This window comes from Littorina saxatilis, linkage group LG5 (assembly GCF_037325665.1).
Source record: "Littorina saxatilis isolate snail1 linkage group LG5, US_GU_Lsax_2.0, whole genome shotgun sequence".
In the NCBI taxonomy this organism is placed as follows: Eukaryota; Metazoa; Mollusca; class Gastropoda; order Littorinimorpha; family Littorinidae; genus Littorina; species Littorina saxatilis.
The window spans coordinates 14,732,503-14,750,083 of NC_090249.1; the positions used below are offsets into that span (position 1 = coordinate 14,732,503).

The following is a 17,581-nucleotide window of genomic DNA, read 5'->3' on the forward strand; positions in this document are numbered from 1 at the left end:
GCATTACCTCACATTACAGATTCTAACCGCATCGCACTGGCTAAACAGAAACAGTTTGCAGGCTGTCGTGCTTGAGTGCAGTTCAGGTCACTGTGTCTTTCAGTGTTCCTGCCTGCCTCTCACTTCTGTTCGGCCTGAGAGAAATACAGGACCATAGTGCTGATAGAGACGCCTGTGTCTTCATCAGTCTCCAGTCTCTGTGACATGCATACATTTCTCCATCTTTACATGCGTATTTGCATTGCCTCACATTATGAAGTTGACCATGTAGTACTGGCTGAACAGAAACAGTTTGCAGGCTGTCGTGCTTGAGTGCAGTTCAGGTCACTGTGTCTTTCAGTGTTCCTGCCTGCCTCACACTTCTGTTTGGCCAGAGAGAAATACAGGACCATAGTGCTGATAGAGACGCCTTTGTCTTCATCAGTCTCCAGTCTCTGTGACATGCATACATTTCTCCATCTTTACATGCGTATTTGCATTGCCTCACATTATGAAGTTGACCATGTAGTACTGGCTGAACAGAAACAGTTTGCAGGCTGTCGTGCTTGAGTGCAGTTCAGGTCACTGTGTCTTTCAGTGTTCCTGCCTGCCTCTCACTTCTGTTTGGCCAGAGAGAAATACAGGACCATAGTGCTGATAGAGACGCCTTTGTCTTCATCAGTCTCCAGTCTCTGTGACATGCATTCATTTCTTTCGACAGTGTATTTCACTTGGCATCAGTGCCAGTGGAAAAAGAACTTCGTATTTGTGTGAAGTGTATTTTCTTTTTTACATTTAGTCAAGTTTTGACTAAATGTTTTAACATAGAGGGGGGAATCGAGACGAGGGTCGTGGTGTATGTGTGTGTAGAGCGATTCAGACTAAACTACTGGGCCGATCTTTATGAAATTTGACATGAGAGTTCCTGGGTATGATATCCCCGGACGTTTTTTTCTTTTTTTCGATAAATACCTTTGATGACGTCATATCCGGTTTTTGTAAAAGTTGAGGCGCACTGTCACACCCTCATTTTTCCATTAAATTGATTGAAATTTTGGCAAAGCAATCTTCGACGAAGGCCGGGGTTTGGTATTGCATTTCAGCTTGGTGGCTTAAAAACTAATGAGTGAGTTTGGTCATTAAAAATCGGAAACTTGTAATTAAAATTATTTTTTTATTAAACGATCCAAAAACAATTTCATCTTATTCTTCGTCATTTTCTGATTCCAAAAACATATACATATGTTATATTTGGATTAAAAACAAGCTCTGAAAATTAAAAATATAAAAATTATCAAAATTAAATTTCCGAAATCGTTTTAAAAACTATTTCATCTTATTCTTTGTCGGTTCCCGATTCCAAAAACATATAGATATATGTTTGGATTAAAAACACGCTCAGAAAGTTAAAACGAAGAGAGGTACAGTAAAGCGTGCTATGAAGCACAGCGCAATCGCTACCGCGCCAAACAGGCTCGTCACTTTCACTGCCTTTTGCACTAGCGGCGGACTACGTTCAGTTTCATTCTGTGAGTTCCACAGCTTGACTAAATGTAGTAATTTCGCCTTACGCGACTTGTTTTTTTTGTTTGTTTTTTTTGCCCGACATTACATATTCCAACCTTGGGATATTAGATTATGTTCTGGCAACGCAAGCTTTTTCAAAGTGCACCAAACCTGACTAAATTCTCCAGGGCGTTCCTATTACAGGAGAAACCTGGGGCAGCAATGGCAGTGGGGGGCCCATGAAGCCCAGCCGTGGGGGGGCCAAGCCACGGTCTCATCCATACAGCGGCGGCCGTGGTGCCTACTAAACACTGACGTTCTTCGTGCCATGTTCTGCATGCGTGATCAAGCAGCGGACAAGTTCACATCCTGTGTCGTCGTTGTCGTCTTCGTCGTACTCATCATTTTTTACGCATCATTGACTCCGTCTTGTCAGGTACGGGTCTGTCCTGTGCCTCAGACATGTGTCACTGAACTTTCATACGCCAGGAAGAATCATCTCACCTCCCTACTGACATAAACTTCACACTTGCAGCTCTCGTTTTAAGAGCTAAAGCATTACGTTTTCTGAACTTTTAATTATCATTCGTTTTAGTGATAATCGTCAAGATTCGAATTGTTTCTGCGCAGTAAACAGTTAAAATGGTTCTTTCTCATTTGTAAATAGTTTAAAAGAACTAACTTGTGAGGGATTTGAAAATTTAGCTTTCTTTTAAATTAGTCTTAGCAAGCTCACATCAAGACTTGTATTTACACCACACTGAAAGTTCAGACAGTTGTGAAAACCTTTCTGTAAATAGTTGTTCTGTGGTAAATCTTTATATGATTAGTTCTGTGTTTTTAATTTGGTATGTCACAAAAGAAATAAATGTTTTTAACCTTAAAAATGATGTGTTGAGTTCAAAAATATTGTAAAGGAAGTAATGCCCAAGAGTCTTGAGTATTGATAATGACTTGTGGTGACTGTGTATACTTTACAACGATCTGATTATGTCTACAGCTGGTAAACTTAACATTCCCAACACAGTCACCTTTCTGAAATGCATACTAACTGATGTTTTACTTACATATGGCACTGCAGTAAATATATGATGTAAAGCAAAACTTTAGTAGCTGGGGGAAAAGTCATTTAATTTGTGTCCTAGCCCTACTTTCAGTACCCTTTTATATAACTTAAAGATCAAATTTAGATATGTGCATTAATGTCTAATGCGAAATAAAGTCAAAACACTAAACACTTAAGTTTTGTTTGCATACAACGCCCCAAGAGATTAAAAGTTATTCCAGCTGATGACAAAGTTTCACTGGGAAATTGTCTTTAATCTGCAGTCGGTGTATATTCATATGAAAATGTGATTTTGCACGTTTGAAATGATTTTAACAAGAGATTTTTACCAGAACCTTAATTGATTTGTTTACATTTTGTCGAAGCAGCTTACAGAAGAAGAATCCGAGATCTGCAGCGCTTGCATGGACTTTACAAGAATGAAGTATAATGATATGGTACATGTATACCAGAGAAGGGCAACTAAATGTTACTCTATGTGGTCTAACTTGCTTCAAAGAATATACATGTGCTGTAAAATGTCCATCAGAACGATAGTTGGGTTGAAAAAATCTGCTGTGCAAGTAAGGATCTAAAATAGTTGAGTTGTGAAACTCTGCTGTGTACGTAAGAATGTAAAGTATGAAAAGGCTCCAACCTTCAGACTTCATTGAAATAGAGTAAGTAAAAAGTGTACGTTTCAAGCCATGTCAGAGTACATGATATATGAACTTCAAAATATTGCAAAACGTTCAACGTTTCATTTGTCACCAATTTGTAAAATGGGCAACATTTTAATGTTTTTCCTTTTGCCCCCCCCCCAAAAAAAAAAGTTCATAATAATGATGAGGTAAAAACACCAGGGTTTTCTTTTTCACAATGCATTCTTGTGCTTTTGGTTAATGAACTTAAAACGATTATACCCAAACAGGCGCAAGACATTTTCCATAGACGTGGTGAAAGCATTTAGGTTAACAACTGGCACATTTGATTTAATGTGTACATAAAACATTCCAATGTACAAATGTTACTGTAGAATTATGACAGTGTGTCGTATGGTAAGCTTGGAAAAACAGCTAATTGAAGCTAAATGTTGAAGTGTCGCCAAATGTTGAAGTGTCGCCTTTTCTTTTTAAAACGGTCAACATTATATGTTAATAGAAGCGAAAGCAGCATCTTTCTGTGGTTGTGTAATGTTTCTAGTTAAGTACCTGTACAGGACAACAACCCTAAAGAGAACTGTTGTTAAAGTCTGGCAATTGTATTTTTGTTGAATACTTGCCTTCACGTTTTGCACACTGAAGATGGTGTTGAACAGACCCTTGTCAAGAACCGACAAACGTGCTTTGTGTCAAGTTTGCTGAAAGTCACTTTTCTTGTGATGACAAGATATCTTTGAGTCCAGAAGAAGAATCCAGTTAGCTGATGAAGATGTCAAACCTTAACCCAAGGAGGCAGGTCTCGCGGAGTACCCCAAATTGGATAATGCTCCGAACTTAAATCACAAGTCCTGAGAATCCTCAGAACAAATAGACTCCAGCTGCAGAGCTCTAAACCCTCATAAATAGGGGGCAGTGAGGTAACCAGGTAACAAAGTGAATGTGAATTACTGTGATAACATTATCTGTAGTAGAAAGTATTTGTCCTTGCGTTTTGAAAACCATGACAGAAAAGGCATTTTGATATAAACCTAAAATAGTGAAGTTCCCATTCAGGAAAATCATATTTTATTACAACGGGTAAAGGGTAAAAAAAAAAAAGTTAGGTTCGTGAGACCATCAAAAAGTTGATAAACCCTTCATATGAGCGGCAATTCATTGTCACAGTTAAATACAAGACCTTTAAATTAAGTAATTGTATAGATATCTGATACACAAAACTGAATTAAACATTTTCTACAAACATTTTTAAAAAAAAAGTAGGAATTACATACTATCTTACATCGTTGAAAAAAAGCAACTAAGTATCTTCATCAAAATGCCTTTTCCCGAAGTATGAATGGAGAAAATTTCCAAATATTTTCATTTGCTATGAATGTTGAGTTAAAAGAAATTGAGGTTTGGAAACTAAGTTTTACAATTAGTTTGTTGGCTGTGTCAAATTTATTGAAATACAATACCTGTAATATAATGCGTCACGGTTGTATTTTAATAAAAGAAGACTTGTGGGAAGTTTATCTTTAAACTGAAAATAGATGTGCTCATTTTTTTCATTGACACTTTTTATTTCATGATTCGAATAAGTTTGTACACCTGAACAGCTTTATAGTAAAGTCTTTAGTAGTTGTCATAAAAAGATAACAGTAACAACATTATTCAATGATAAATGTAAATCGCTCTGAAAATTAGTATACAACTTTTGAAACTGAAATCATTTTTAGAATAAGATTCTGTGTTTATTTCTGCATTTTTGATACCTTTTGGTTTTTATTTCAGGTTTGTTGAAGCAAGGAACAAAGAGCTGACACACATCGAGGAGAATCTTATCAGGTCTTTTTAAATCTCAGGGAAAAGTGCTAATATTTATATTTTTAATAAACACAGAATTTTATGCGGTTTGTCAACTCATTTGAGCGAGTGTTTGTGTGGGTTGCCTTGTAAAGCTGTGTGTACCAGAGGAAAGCAAGTGGTATTTTATATTAATCAATTAAAAAAATCACTTAATCATTGAAGTCGATATCCTGAATAAGTGGTGTCTTCAAAAAGTTCTCTTGCCTGAAAAAAAGAATTAGGCACAAATTTAAAGATTGATTTGATAAGTTTGTTCTTTACAAGCATTTAAAAGTACATGTCTTGCTTAACGTGAAAACAAATGGGTTGTGACATGCTTGAAATTCCAAAGACTATTTTGAAAAGATAAACTATTAATGAATGTTTTTGGTGGGCCAGACAGGTCATGAGTCTTGGTAATAAGCAGTGTTTGGCTGGTCAGACGTCGACAAAGAGGTTGAGGTTTTCTTGGATGTTTTTTTTTTAAGTTGGAGCCTCCAAATTTTGCACACTGCTAGGGTTTGTTATCATTATTTTAAAATGCACCGTAAGCATGATAAATGTATGTCGCAAAAATGCGTTAATGGTACACAGCTTTATTGCAAGAGCCGTGTGTGTGTGCGTGTTGCAACAGAAGCCAAAGGCATTACAAGATGAAATAAAGAAAAATAGGTGTTTGAAATATCGACAACAAACATTGCTATGCTGAGCCAGTCTACTGGCACTCAAAAGACAATGAGAAGCATCACTAAAATCGGATAACATTTACTACTTCAAGAAAGAATGTAAACCCCAAAGACAATGAGAAGCATCAGACAACGTTTACTAGTTCACGAAAGAATGTAGACCCCAAAGACAAAGAGAAGCATCGCACAAATCGGATAACGTTTACCAGTTCATGAAAGAATGTAGACCCCATCACATACATGCAAGCATATCGTATGGTTTTCATCCTTGCTGGTGGCCCTTGTGCAGTGTTCATGTTACAGTTGGTATGATTAAAGGCACACTCCTCATTAGAACGGTTCCGTTCACCATCTCCGATCTGACCAGGCTTTTACACGAGATAAGATAATTTGTCGCAAAATTCCAAAAACTGCACAAAGAACACTCGGGCTGTTAATGTTGAGTTCCAAGTGGAGGGATGATCTTATTCGAATGACTGATGTAACAGGTTGGTCACATCTGAGATGGTGAGCCGGACTTTTTCACGAGGAGTTTCCCTTTTCACGGAATATATCTGGGAACAAATGGTTCGATTTTCAGCGAAGATATAACCACAGAAAATTTCAGGATGTATACGTACTGATTCATTCAGGAGATATACACATTCTTCGAACACATTTCAGTGATTAGACAAGTTGCATCAAATTCGGACTAATGTTTTTTTAAGACGTATTCCCCGATTTTGACTTCTTCGTACAGTTTGTCAGTATTACAGATGATTAATTGTAATCTCTGTGTAGCAACAAAAATCTTACTTAAATGTTTTCATGAAAGCATGTTAGCCGCTGAAAAGAGGGCGATGTGACCGTGAACAAGGCAGCACATTCGGTGCTCTTCCAGTAGTATTTTTTTCATGGACTCTTCAGATGGGTCAAAATGATGCAAAGAGCACTCGGTGTCAAATCCAGTCGCCTCCGTGGATTTTGGCTGGGAGGTAGACTTGTGTGAGATAGGAAGAACTGAGGGAGTCCAGACATTGTAGTTCTGCCTTTACCCCACTCTGAACCATCGTCTCCAACTGAAAGAATAGGGTTTGTTTCATTTTAGTCTGAAATGAAAACGTACAGCTTCAGGGTGGAACGATGATAATAATAAATAACTTTTCTATAGCGCGAGTCCCATCAAAACAGGCGCTTTACAAATTCATTCTAAAACAAACCAGCACAAATTGAACGAGCATACAAAGCATACAAATAACTGAGATAAACCAACAACCAAAGCACTAAGCAAACTGGGCTTACAAGACAAAACATAGTTACACACACGCACACATACACGCACATACACAGTCATACCATTGACAGAAAGACTACTGTACATACACAGTCATACCATTGACAGGAAGACTACTGTACATACACACCCATTGACAGAAAGACTACTGTACATACACACAGTCATACCATTGACAGAAAGACTACTGTACATACACAGTCGTACCATTGACAGAAAGACTACTGTACATACACAGTCATACCATTGACAGAAAGACTACTGTACATACACACAGTCATACCATTGACAGAAAGACTACTGTACATACAGGGTGGAGAGTTCCAAAGCAGGAACAGAGTTGTGGGGAGTCAAGAGGAGGCTTTACGGAACAGGTATGTTTTGAGCTGTGTTTTGAAGAAGGAAAGGTTACTGGAATCACGGATAGAATTACGAAGTGCGTTCCACACGATCGGAATCTGATGCCTAAAGGTTCTCGGTTTCACCAAAGGTTTTGGTCCTGGTTTTGGGGATGCCGGAGAAGTTTTTCAGAGGAGGATCTGAGGGAACGGGATGGCTCGTAGATACTGAGGGAGTTGGACAGATAGGGTGGAAGTGATTTCTCAAAACAGCGGTACCCTAACTGACAAAGCCAGCTTGAAATTGGTTTAGAACAAACAAATACAAGGCTCACATTTAAAACATATTTCTGCTGAAGAAAAAAATTGAAGTAAAGGATATGCACTTCAGATTAAAAAAAAAAAAAGGCTATATAATGCACTGTCATCGGGCAGATTTCCTTTTTTTTACACACTCAGCTGTGTGGCATTCTGTTTTCAAATTGTTTGAGGATGTTACGATCCAAGTGAAGTCGAAGAGTACTCTTACGCCATGTAAACGTCCTAGACCAAACTGAAATAGGACCTGTACGCGGTTAACAGCCGCAACTGACTCAGTAGTGATGTTTGACAATTATATTAACAGACGTGGCTTCATCCTCAGTATTGCATGGACCAAAGAAGTTGCTGCTTTGTTTTCTTCTGAATTTCAGTAATATTTTTGCTCAGTTACGCTTTTGTGAACTGAACCGGTATTTTGAATTCTCAGTGAAAGTGGTATCATGTTTTGAAAGGGATGGCAACGGGACTAACGCCCAAATATCTACCAAAAGGGAAGAATAATGTATTGTTACACCCAGTGTTTACCTGATGAGCCAAAGGGCTGTTAGGTGCAACGTAAGGACGTTTTAACATGTCCGTCAGTTTTTGAAGATCGGACTCGCTCAGGTCCAGAAGAGCAGTCTTCCTTAAGGACAATCTGCCACATCAGAAGGCACAGCTTATTACAGTGATTACTTAATTCATTCATTAATTTGCAAATAATGTTTTATTTTGGAAAAGCCTGTCTGTGAACTTGTGAAGTGTGTTTCACAAGACAAGACAAAAAGCTATTGTCCATAAAATTAATGGAAAATCGCTTTTAACGGCTAGTTCACTTGCACTTATAGCCGGGACAGTAAAATCACGATTAGGTACTGGCACTGAGTTTCGTTGGTGTTTTTTTTTTAAAGATTTTCGCATTTCAATTTATTTTCAAGTAAAACTAAAAAATAATCACAAAACTACTTACTTTGCGATGTCCGTTGCCAAAACACCTAGCCATTTCATAGCGGGAACTGCAAGATTATGGTTTTCGAAGGCTTGGTTCTGAGGAAAAAATAAGCAAAACTGTACAACTGTCAGTAAAAACCAAGTCAAAACAAGGATATCAACCATCCCATGCGAACTGAAGGTTCCTTTCTTACACTTGCATTTATTCTTAAAGGCATACTAACGCACTCCCGTGTTTACAAAGTGTAGTTTGCCCACAATCGATGTCAAACGCACCATAAGACCATATAATGACGATACGTCACCATGCGCGGACCATAATACATGCATTACAGCTTGTTCTAGCCTCTGAAAAAGTGAGGATGTCAACAAAGCCGCGGTGTTCTCTACCTTGCATCAACGTTACATGTGACATGTGTTGCCAAATCTATAAATAGGACGATCCAGATCAAAATGAAAATTCAAATATCTCAACATTTAAGGGGTCCTAGACCACAATATTTTGCAGGGAACTTAATTTAGTCTGTCTCCAGCTGTTGGTAAAGTAATTAGCGTGTATAGTCATCGAGTACATATGGCTTTAAGTTTTAGCTTTCTTTCTTTCTTTAGGCTGATTTGGTGTTTAACGTCGTTTTCAACCACGAAGGTTATATCGCGACGGGGGAAGGGGGAAGATGGGATAGAGCCACTTGTCAATTGTTTCTTGTTCACAAAAGCACTAATCAAAAATTTGCTCCAGGGGCTTGCAACGTAGTACAATATATTACCTTACTGGGAGAATGCAAGTTTCCAGTACAAAGGACTTAACATTTCTTACATACTGCTTGACTTTTTCTTCTTCTTCTTCTGCGTTCGTGGGCTGAAACTCCCACGTACACTCGTGTTTTTTGCACGAGTGGAATTTTACGTGTATGACCGTTTTTTACCCCGCCATTTAGGCAGCCATACGCCGTTTTCGGAGGAAGCATGCTGGGTATTTTCGTGTTTCTATAACTCATCGAACTCTGACATGGATTACAGGATCTTTTTCGTGCGCACTTGGTCTTGTGGCTTGCGTGTAGTACACACGGGGGTGTTCGGACACCGAGGAGAGTCTGCACACAAAGTTGACTCTGAGAAATAAATCTCTCGCCGAACGTGGGGACGAACTCACGCTGACAGCGCTCAACTGGATACAAATCCAGCGCGCTACCGACTGAGCTACATCCCCGCCCCATACTGCTTGACTAAAATCTTTACAAAAATTGACTATATTCTATACAAGAAACACTTAACAAAGGTAAAAGGAGAAACAGAATCCGTTAGTCGCCTCTTACGACATGCTGGGGAGCATCGGGTAAATTCTTTCTCGTCCCAACCAATATGGGACTCCCCCTAACCCGCGGGGGGGAAGTTTTAGATGCCGTCAAGGCCGACTCTTGATAGTGAGAACTATGTGTTGAACGGCGTACAAGGTTAAACAGAACATTCGTAACCGTTTAGTTTTCCCCGAGATTGATTAACTTGTACAATTACCTTGGATCCGTACTTGTACACCAGCATGACCTCGATACCTTTTAAACACAACGAAAATGGACATGAACCAGGTTTAACATCCTCGTCATTCTGTTTGTAATCATCATGACCTCGATACCCTTTAAACACTACGAAAATGGACATGAATCAAGTTTAACATCCACATCATTCTGTGTTTGTAATCATCATGACCTCGATACCTTTTAAACACAACGAAAATGGACATGAACCAGGTTTAACATCCTCGTCATTCTGTGTTTGTAATCATCATGACCTCGATACATTCAAACGCAACGAAAATGGACATGAACCAGGTTTAACATCCACATCATTCTTGTCATTTTGGGGAGGCCATGTAATACCACGACTGAGTTCATAATGGGATTTTTTAATATTTTGTATAGAGAATACATCACAGTATAGTGACTTAGTCACTATTTCAAATCGCCCACAACCACTACCAGGCTGATATACAGTATAGAACCACCATTTTAAGACCCCCACAAATCTGAGAAAATGAAGTCTTAAAAAAGGAAGGGGTCTTAAAACTGATGTGGGTAAATCTACAGAGGTTATGAACAGAAAATCTGAGAAAACAAGGTCTTAACTTGAAAGGGAGGGAGTCCTAAATCGAGAGGGGGGGGAGGGTGTCACTGTACATAGCCATACATTGGAAATGCCGGAGTGGCTCAGGAAGAAGAACAAAATATGCCGAGTGACTTTTATTTGTACTGAAACTGTGCATTTAACAGTACCATGAGGGTCACCATCCACCAAGGCGAAGACAGGCATCTTGAACTGCTCCCAGATCTTGCGAACCAAAAGTCTGGTACCCACGTCAGGATACCCTTTACCCTGCGCGACACACCAGCCAAAACCCGGTTGAGACTGATTAAAGACACCTCCCTTCCCGTGTAGATCTCAAATTGAGATAATAAAGTACATCATTGTTGTGTAGTATTGTTTTGTATTTTGTTTTTGGCCGGTTGTTTGTTTGTTCGTGTGTATTTTTGTATGATAACTGCGAATCGGTGCTGGTTATCTTTTAATTTTCGCCGCTTACGGGCAGTTTTCGCCGGTCTCTCTAACAAAAAAATATGAATAAATCAATCAATTTAAACAAATGAACTTCTACATTGGACACAAAGACAGAGAATTAACAGAGACTAGTGTACTCTACATTCTGGTACATGTATTAACAAAAATGGGCTCGAAGACTAGAACCACTGATTTACCGTGATGAGAATGACCCTTCCGAATGTTGCACAGAAGTCCTCCGTCAGCAATTTCTGAAATGTAGCATCCTTCTCCACCACAATCACCAGTTGTGCGTTCGTGTGAAGATCTGATTATCTTGTCAAAGAACTTTTTGATGAAAAAAATCTGTATTTGTGGCTTGTGCTTGTTTTCGCTGGAATTCTTAGTGTCCTATTGTTACATTCCTACCATCCAGCCGCTTCAGTCCTTCACTGAATCTCAGTAAAGCACCACACACAGAAAGGTTTCTCTTCACTGAGTTGAGATGTTGCATATATTATATTGTTTTTTGTTCAGAGATTCATAGATACGGACCAGCAGGACTGAGAAACTGTGGAAATTAGCAATACGATCGATTGAATCGACAACAGACAACTGTCGATTCTTTTGCAAATGCATAGCTGGGTCTTCAAGTCAGTTTTTCACTGACTGAGGAAGCCGAGTGCCACTCCGACAGTGAGCAAGGATACATAGCATGTCTTTATCATGCGCTGGAATTTGAACACCCTGGGGAAAAGTTAAGCAAATGTTATTGTACATGATATAAACATTAGACATGGAACATTTTGATTGTACGTTTACTGAATAAGATGATGTGAACGAAAATAGATCGTCAATAGTTCGGCGAGACACATCCATGCGGGTCACTTGTTCAGTCTTGGCAACACGCTTCGGCTGAAAACAAAAGTGTGTTTATTTTTCCCAAGTCAAAGACCAACTATAAGCCGGAACTGTTCAAAATTACCAGTACTGAATTAAGCGAGGTCTTAGCGGGCTGGTCTTTCTCACAACTTGTGATGCCGGAATTCAAAATGCTGTCCCTTTGTCAGAGTGCTTTGCCCACGATGATCGTAAATGCCGAGACCTAAACCAGCAGCGGTCACACACAATATTTGTGACACTAGTCAGAACGTGACTGACCATTTTGGAGCGGTTACAGTCCACATGGCGCCCCTGAGCGTCATAAAACTGAAGGTCGCCCGCTACCAGACCTTTGCACGTGGCCAACTGCAACGCCAAACAGAATACATGTCTAGACTCCAGTTAGAGGTTACAGATTACATTTTTCATAAGCATATGATTTTTTTTCTTCTCAATCTGAAAGGATATAAACATATTAAAAATGTCAAGAAGTTTACAACGACATGAACAAGCTTCATATGTATTTAGTTCAGTTTAGCTAAGCTGTGTAAAGGAAAAGTTCAGTGACAGTGATAACAACAACAGAGTCATTGATGATGCACCATATGAGCTCTCACAGGCAGAACATGCAAGCAGTGTTGTTTCAGTCCAGCCTCAGTAGGACGAAAGGTCTGTTGGACCTGGACTTGAAAATATGCATAGGTCCAACTGTCCTGGCTTGTCCCGCTTGGTAGAAAAACTAATGTCCAGAAGACCTCCTACATGTCAAAGCTATCAGACCAATGTCACGTCAGATAAAAAAAAAGAAAAAGTCAATGACCGAAGACTGAGGCATGGAAACAACACTGTGCAGGAATTTATTTAAAGTTATTAACCGGCAACGAGATAAAATAACAATGTCAATCATATTCACGGAGAACCGGCCCATGTGAATGCCTCGACAACTGATGCATTTTAGGAAAAAGAAATTTCTTCTCTTGGTGGCCGTATTGAGAGAGTGGACAAGTCGTGTGAAAAACTAAACTAAGGAGACTGAGGAAGCTAATCGTCTGTCAACTTCGTCTCTACTTTAGGAGTGACATTTACTACGGTGATTGACTGTGACAGACTACGGTAAAATTGTAAGTATGAAGGAAGTTTTTTTGTCAAAAATACGTACGACGTGCAGTTTCCATCTAGGAACCTCCAGCATACAGGCAACGTTATCCACGACGTTGTCCACCACGCTCTGTGAGCCAAATACATCTGGACTCTGGTAGTAAATGTCTCTGCAACAGCACAATGCATTGGGTTGTACACGGTGACGCGGATGAGAGAGAGAGGGGGGGGGGGGTGCAGAGAGAGAGGGAAAGAGAGAGTGTAATGCACTGAGAGAAGGAAATGCACAAACAGAGCGAGAGGAATGCAGAAAGAGAGAGAGAGGGGGGGGATGCAGAGAGAGAGGGGGGGATGCAGAGAGAGAGAGAGAGAGGGGGGGGGGGGATGCAGAGAGAGAGGGAGAGAGAGAGAGTGTAATGCACTGAGACTGAGAAGGAAATACACAAACAGAGCGAGAGGAATGCAGAAAGAGAGAGAGAGAGAGAGAGAGAGAGAGAGAGAGAGAGAGACTGGGCGGAGGGATAACTATTACCATGTTTGATATCATTTCCTTTAAAGGCTTTTACTTGGTTTATCTTTTTTTATCATTTATCCAATACATAACCCTAGTGTTAGAATTGTATTCAATAATATTTTTTCAAGTTAAAAAATTAATACGTCACACCGCTCTTACCTTTTAGTGCAGTACTTGTCCTCTTGTACCAATTTGTACATAATGTTCAGTACTTTCGTCATGTAAGCTGTAATGAGTCAAAGTAATTTCCATGAGTTCTTGATTTTTTTTTCTATAAAAGTTTCATACAATTCAGTCGATATCGCAAAGAAAGGAAAAGACGACCAAGTTAATTAAATAGTAACACTGAGGCAGACAGATAACCACCATTACTTGTAACGTACAGAGAGCACTGATCTCTGTGTGTCTCCTTTGTTTGTTTATTCTTTAGCCATAGTAGATTAGTCCCTCTTTATGGCCAGATGTAAAAAGAACAGATCACTGCTTAATTATTCTATTATCCTCGTAATATAAAGAAGTGTCATTCTCTGTCTCCCTCTCTGTCTCTCCCTCTCTGTTTCTCCCTCCCCTCTTTCTCCCTCTTTCACCCCCCTCTTTCCCCCTCTCTACATCTGCATTTCAAGAAGATGACTAACTCACTCAGTCTTGCATTAGATTGCAAACTATTCAAATGAAAGTAGAATCAAATCCGTTGGGCAAATACACAAGCCTGAAAATATCTTACCAAAAGACTTCACTGATTGTTTGTTGTCCAGCCTTACTCGTACCATCTTCTTTTCATCTGCCGAGAGTGTAACGCCGGTTTCCTCGCTGAAACTAGGGTCGCAAAATAAATCGATTAATAAATTACACTATTCGTCCGTCAGTTTGAAAGGGGAATTATATAACTTGTTAAGAACGAGGTACAAAATAATAACAGTTCTTGGTTTTTAACCTTACTTCTAAGCGTACGCATCTTCTCCACTCAGACACAGTGGAACCAGAGTTTGTACAATCTCTGGAGAAACTAAAGAGAGAGAGAGAGAGAGAGTGTGTGTGTGTGTGTTTCAGTGTGCGTGTGTGATTGTGCCAGTGTGTGGGCCGGGTGCAAGATGTGGGTGTGTGTGTGCGTGTGTGAGGGTGAGTGTGTTTGTTTCTGTTTATGTGTCACTTGTGTGTCAGTGTGTGTGTGTCACTTGTGTCACTGAGTATCTGTGTGTGTGTTTGTTCCTGTGTATGTGTCACTTGTGTGTCAGTGTGTGTGTCCATTGTGTCAGTATGTGTGTGTGTCAGTGTGTGTGTATATATATATGTGTGTATGTGTGTGTGTCAGTGTCAGTGTCAGTCGGCGTGTGTGTGTGCTTGGATGAGCCGCAGTGAGTGAGCCGATGTTCGTTTTCTTTTGTGTTGTCTTGGTTTGTCGTTTCTTTCTAAACTAGCACTAACCTCAGACATTCCCAGCTGGCCCGGCTGTAGAAACTGAATTCTGGAACTGCTCCATTGATAACAGCATTTGTAACGCTGGCATACACAGCTTCGATTTTGTTCAGTATTTCTTCCCTGGTGCAGATTATGATACAACAACTTGTGATGTGCCAACAATTACATGAAATAAAGACGGCACGACTTTCATCACCACCAGCATCATCACAAAAAACGAAACATAGAAAACAACTTGATCCCCTAACACATACACACACACAACAACAACAACAACAACAACAACAACAACAACAACAACAACAACAACAACAACAACAACAACAACAACAACAACAATCTTCCAACAACAACAATCTTCCAACAACAACAATCTTGTGAGTCAGCCCACCGAGTAAGTTTGTTAGAATGCTAACATTACACCGCGATTAAATGGCAGAAGGAGACCGGCTTACCTCAGTTTATCGGCTAAACTTTGAGAGACATCGCTGGTAAAGCTTGCCATCGTCGTCAAAGACACAAAGTACTCTAGAATGCTAGTATATTTTCAAGTCAGCAATGATGAAGTGAGTATGCTTTGCATACAGATGACCAAATCTAGGTGTTGGAACCTTCAGACAAATTCATCGTCTGCTCTCGCGTTTTCGATTAACAAGAGTTACCTCCCGTGCAACTTTTTACCGCACTTTATTCAAAACAGCTTTTTTACTGGGACATTTGCTGCACAAACATTCGCGTTTATTTCATTTTCATTTTCATTACTTTATTGTCCCATCATTGTTTGTTTAGAACAGGCATGCTGAAGAAAAAAGAAGTTCAAGTTACCTGACAGCTTGTTGCGTATCCTGTGTTTATGTGAAACATGAATTTGTTTAACTTTGAAAAGTGTCTCTGTGAGAAAAGAAAAACAAGTCGCGTAAGGCGAAAATACAACATTTAGTCAAGCTCAGTCGAACTCACAGAATGAAACTAAACGCATTGCATTTTTTCCGCAAGACCCTAGTACACTCGTAGCATCGTCTGTCCACCGCTCGTGACAAAGGCAGTGAAATTAACAATCCAGAAAAGCGCGGTAGCGCTTGCGCTGAGGAGGACAGCACGCTTTTCTATACCTCTATTCTTTTTAACTTTCTGAACGTGTTTTTAATCCAAACATATCGTATCTATATGTTTTTGGAATCAGGAACGGACAAGGAATAAGATGAAATTGTTTTTAAATCGATTTCGGAAATTTAATTTTAATCATAATTTTTATATTATTAATTTTCAGAGCTTGTTTTTAATCCGAATATAACATATTTATATGTTTTTGGAATCAGAAAATGATGAAGAATAAGACAAACGTAAATTTGGATCGTTTTATAAAAAATAATGTTAATTACAATTTTCAGATTTTTAATGACCAAAGTCATTAATTAAATTTTAAGCCTCCAAGCTGAAATGCAATACCAAAGTCCGGCCTTCGTCGAAGATTGCTTAGCCAAAATTTCAATCAATTTTATTGAAAAATGAGGGTGTGACAGTGCCGCCTCAACTTTTACAAAAGGCCGGATATGACGTCATCAAAGACATTTATCGAAAAAATGAAAAAAAACGTCTGGGGATATCATACCCAGGAACTCTCATGAAAAATTTCATAAAGATCGGTCCACTCTGAATCGCTCTACACACACAGACACACACATACACCATGACCCTCGTCTCGATTCCCCCTCTATGTTAAAACATTTAGTCAAAACTTGACTAAATGTGAAAAAAAAAAAAATACACACACATACACACACACACGCACACACACACACACACACACACACACATTGCTTAAAAAAAAAGAGACAATTTTTTCTCTACGTTTTTGATGCCCATCATTTATTTCAGTCTTTAACACACATGGGGACATAAAATGAAACCTCTCCCCAAAAATATGTCCCTGCAATGGCACAATGAAGTAATGAAAATGAAAATAGACTATGATGAGAACAAATGAATGTCTGTACAGTGTTTACCTGTGATATGAGACCACTCCAATGAGAGGACACAGGTCACATGGAGACTGAAGTCTGAGCATTAGAAGAAAAAAAACCCACAAGTGATTATGGTAACTCCAAAGTGAAAAAAGTCTTTGATTTTTTTGTTTATGTTCAACTCTTTGGAGTAGAAAAAGATTTTTTGGCAAAAGAAACACACGCAAAAAAGAAAACAGAAAAAAAGGAATTGTACACTGTATGTACACAGACAAAAAATGATTAAAAACAAGTCGCGTAAGGCGAAAATACTACATTTAGTGAAGCTGTGGAACTCACAGAATGAAACTGAACGCACTGCATTTTTTCACAATGACCGTAGTCCGCCGCTTGTGCAAAACGGAGTGAAACTGACGAGCCTGTTTAGCGTGGTAGTGGTTTCGCTGTGCTGCATAACACGCTTTTCTGTGCCTCTCTTCGTTTTAACTTTCTGAGCGTGTTTTTAATCCAAACATATCATATCTATATGTTTTTGGAATCAGGAACCACCAAGGAATAAGATGAAATTGTTTTTAAATCGATTTCGGAAATTTAATTTTGATCAT

At 39.2% G+C, this 17,581-nt stretch overlaps 2 protein-coding genes across 7 annotated transcripts in view; one reads left to right on the forward strand and one right to left on the reverse strand.

The window, feature by feature from the left end:
* Nucleotides 1-5,080, forward strand: part of LOC138966374 (KH domain-containing, RNA-binding, signal transduction-associated protein 2-like) — a 29,574-nt gene extending 24,494 nt beyond the window's left edge. For 3 of the 4 annotated variants that reach the window (XM_070338590.1, XM_070338589.1, XM_070338588.1), the window contains one exon: nt 1,690-4,880. In XM_070338590.1, coding sequence (XP_070194691.1) covers nt 1,690-1,793 — 104 coding nt within the window. In that variant the 3' untranslated portion in view covers nt 1,794-4,880. Of the gene's footprint in view, nt 1-1,689; nt 4,881-4,965 lie in introns of those variants that run through there. The other variant, XR_011455678.1, reaches the window with a different exon arrangement.
* A 688-nt stretch (nt 5,081-5,768) lies between these two features.
* LOC138966375 (meiotic recombination protein SPO11-like) lies at nt 5,769-16,708 on the reverse strand. Of its 3 annotated transcripts, XM_070338591.1 has the most exons (13): nt 15,468-16,701; nt 15,019-15,132; nt 14,318-14,409; nt 13,753-13,819; nt 13,141-13,249; nt 12,261-12,347; nt 11,810-11,846; nt 11,318-11,427; nt 10,838-10,937; nt 10,083-10,120; nt 8,587-8,663; nt 8,163-8,274; nt 5,769-6,763 (listed from the first exon to the last, which is right to left on the reverse strand). In XM_070338591.1, the coding sequence occupies exons 1-13, from the start codon at nt 15,515-15,517 to the stop codon at nt 6,644-6,646; spliced, it is 1,113 nt and encodes a 370-aa protein (XP_070194692.1). In that variant the 5' UTR covers nt 15,518-16,701; the 3' UTR covers nt 5,769-6,643. The 3 variants fall into 3 exon arrangements, with proteins under 3 accessions (XP_070194692.1, XP_070194694.1, XP_070194693.1); XM_070338593.1 differs by lacking the exon at nt 12,261-12,347; XM_070338592.1 differs by lacking the exons at nt 5,769-6,763; nt 8,163-8,274; nt 8,587-8,663 and adding an exon at nt 9,370-9,661 and having other exon boundaries at nt 15,468-16,708.
* Between the last annotated feature and the right edge of the window lie 873 nt (nt 16,709-17,581).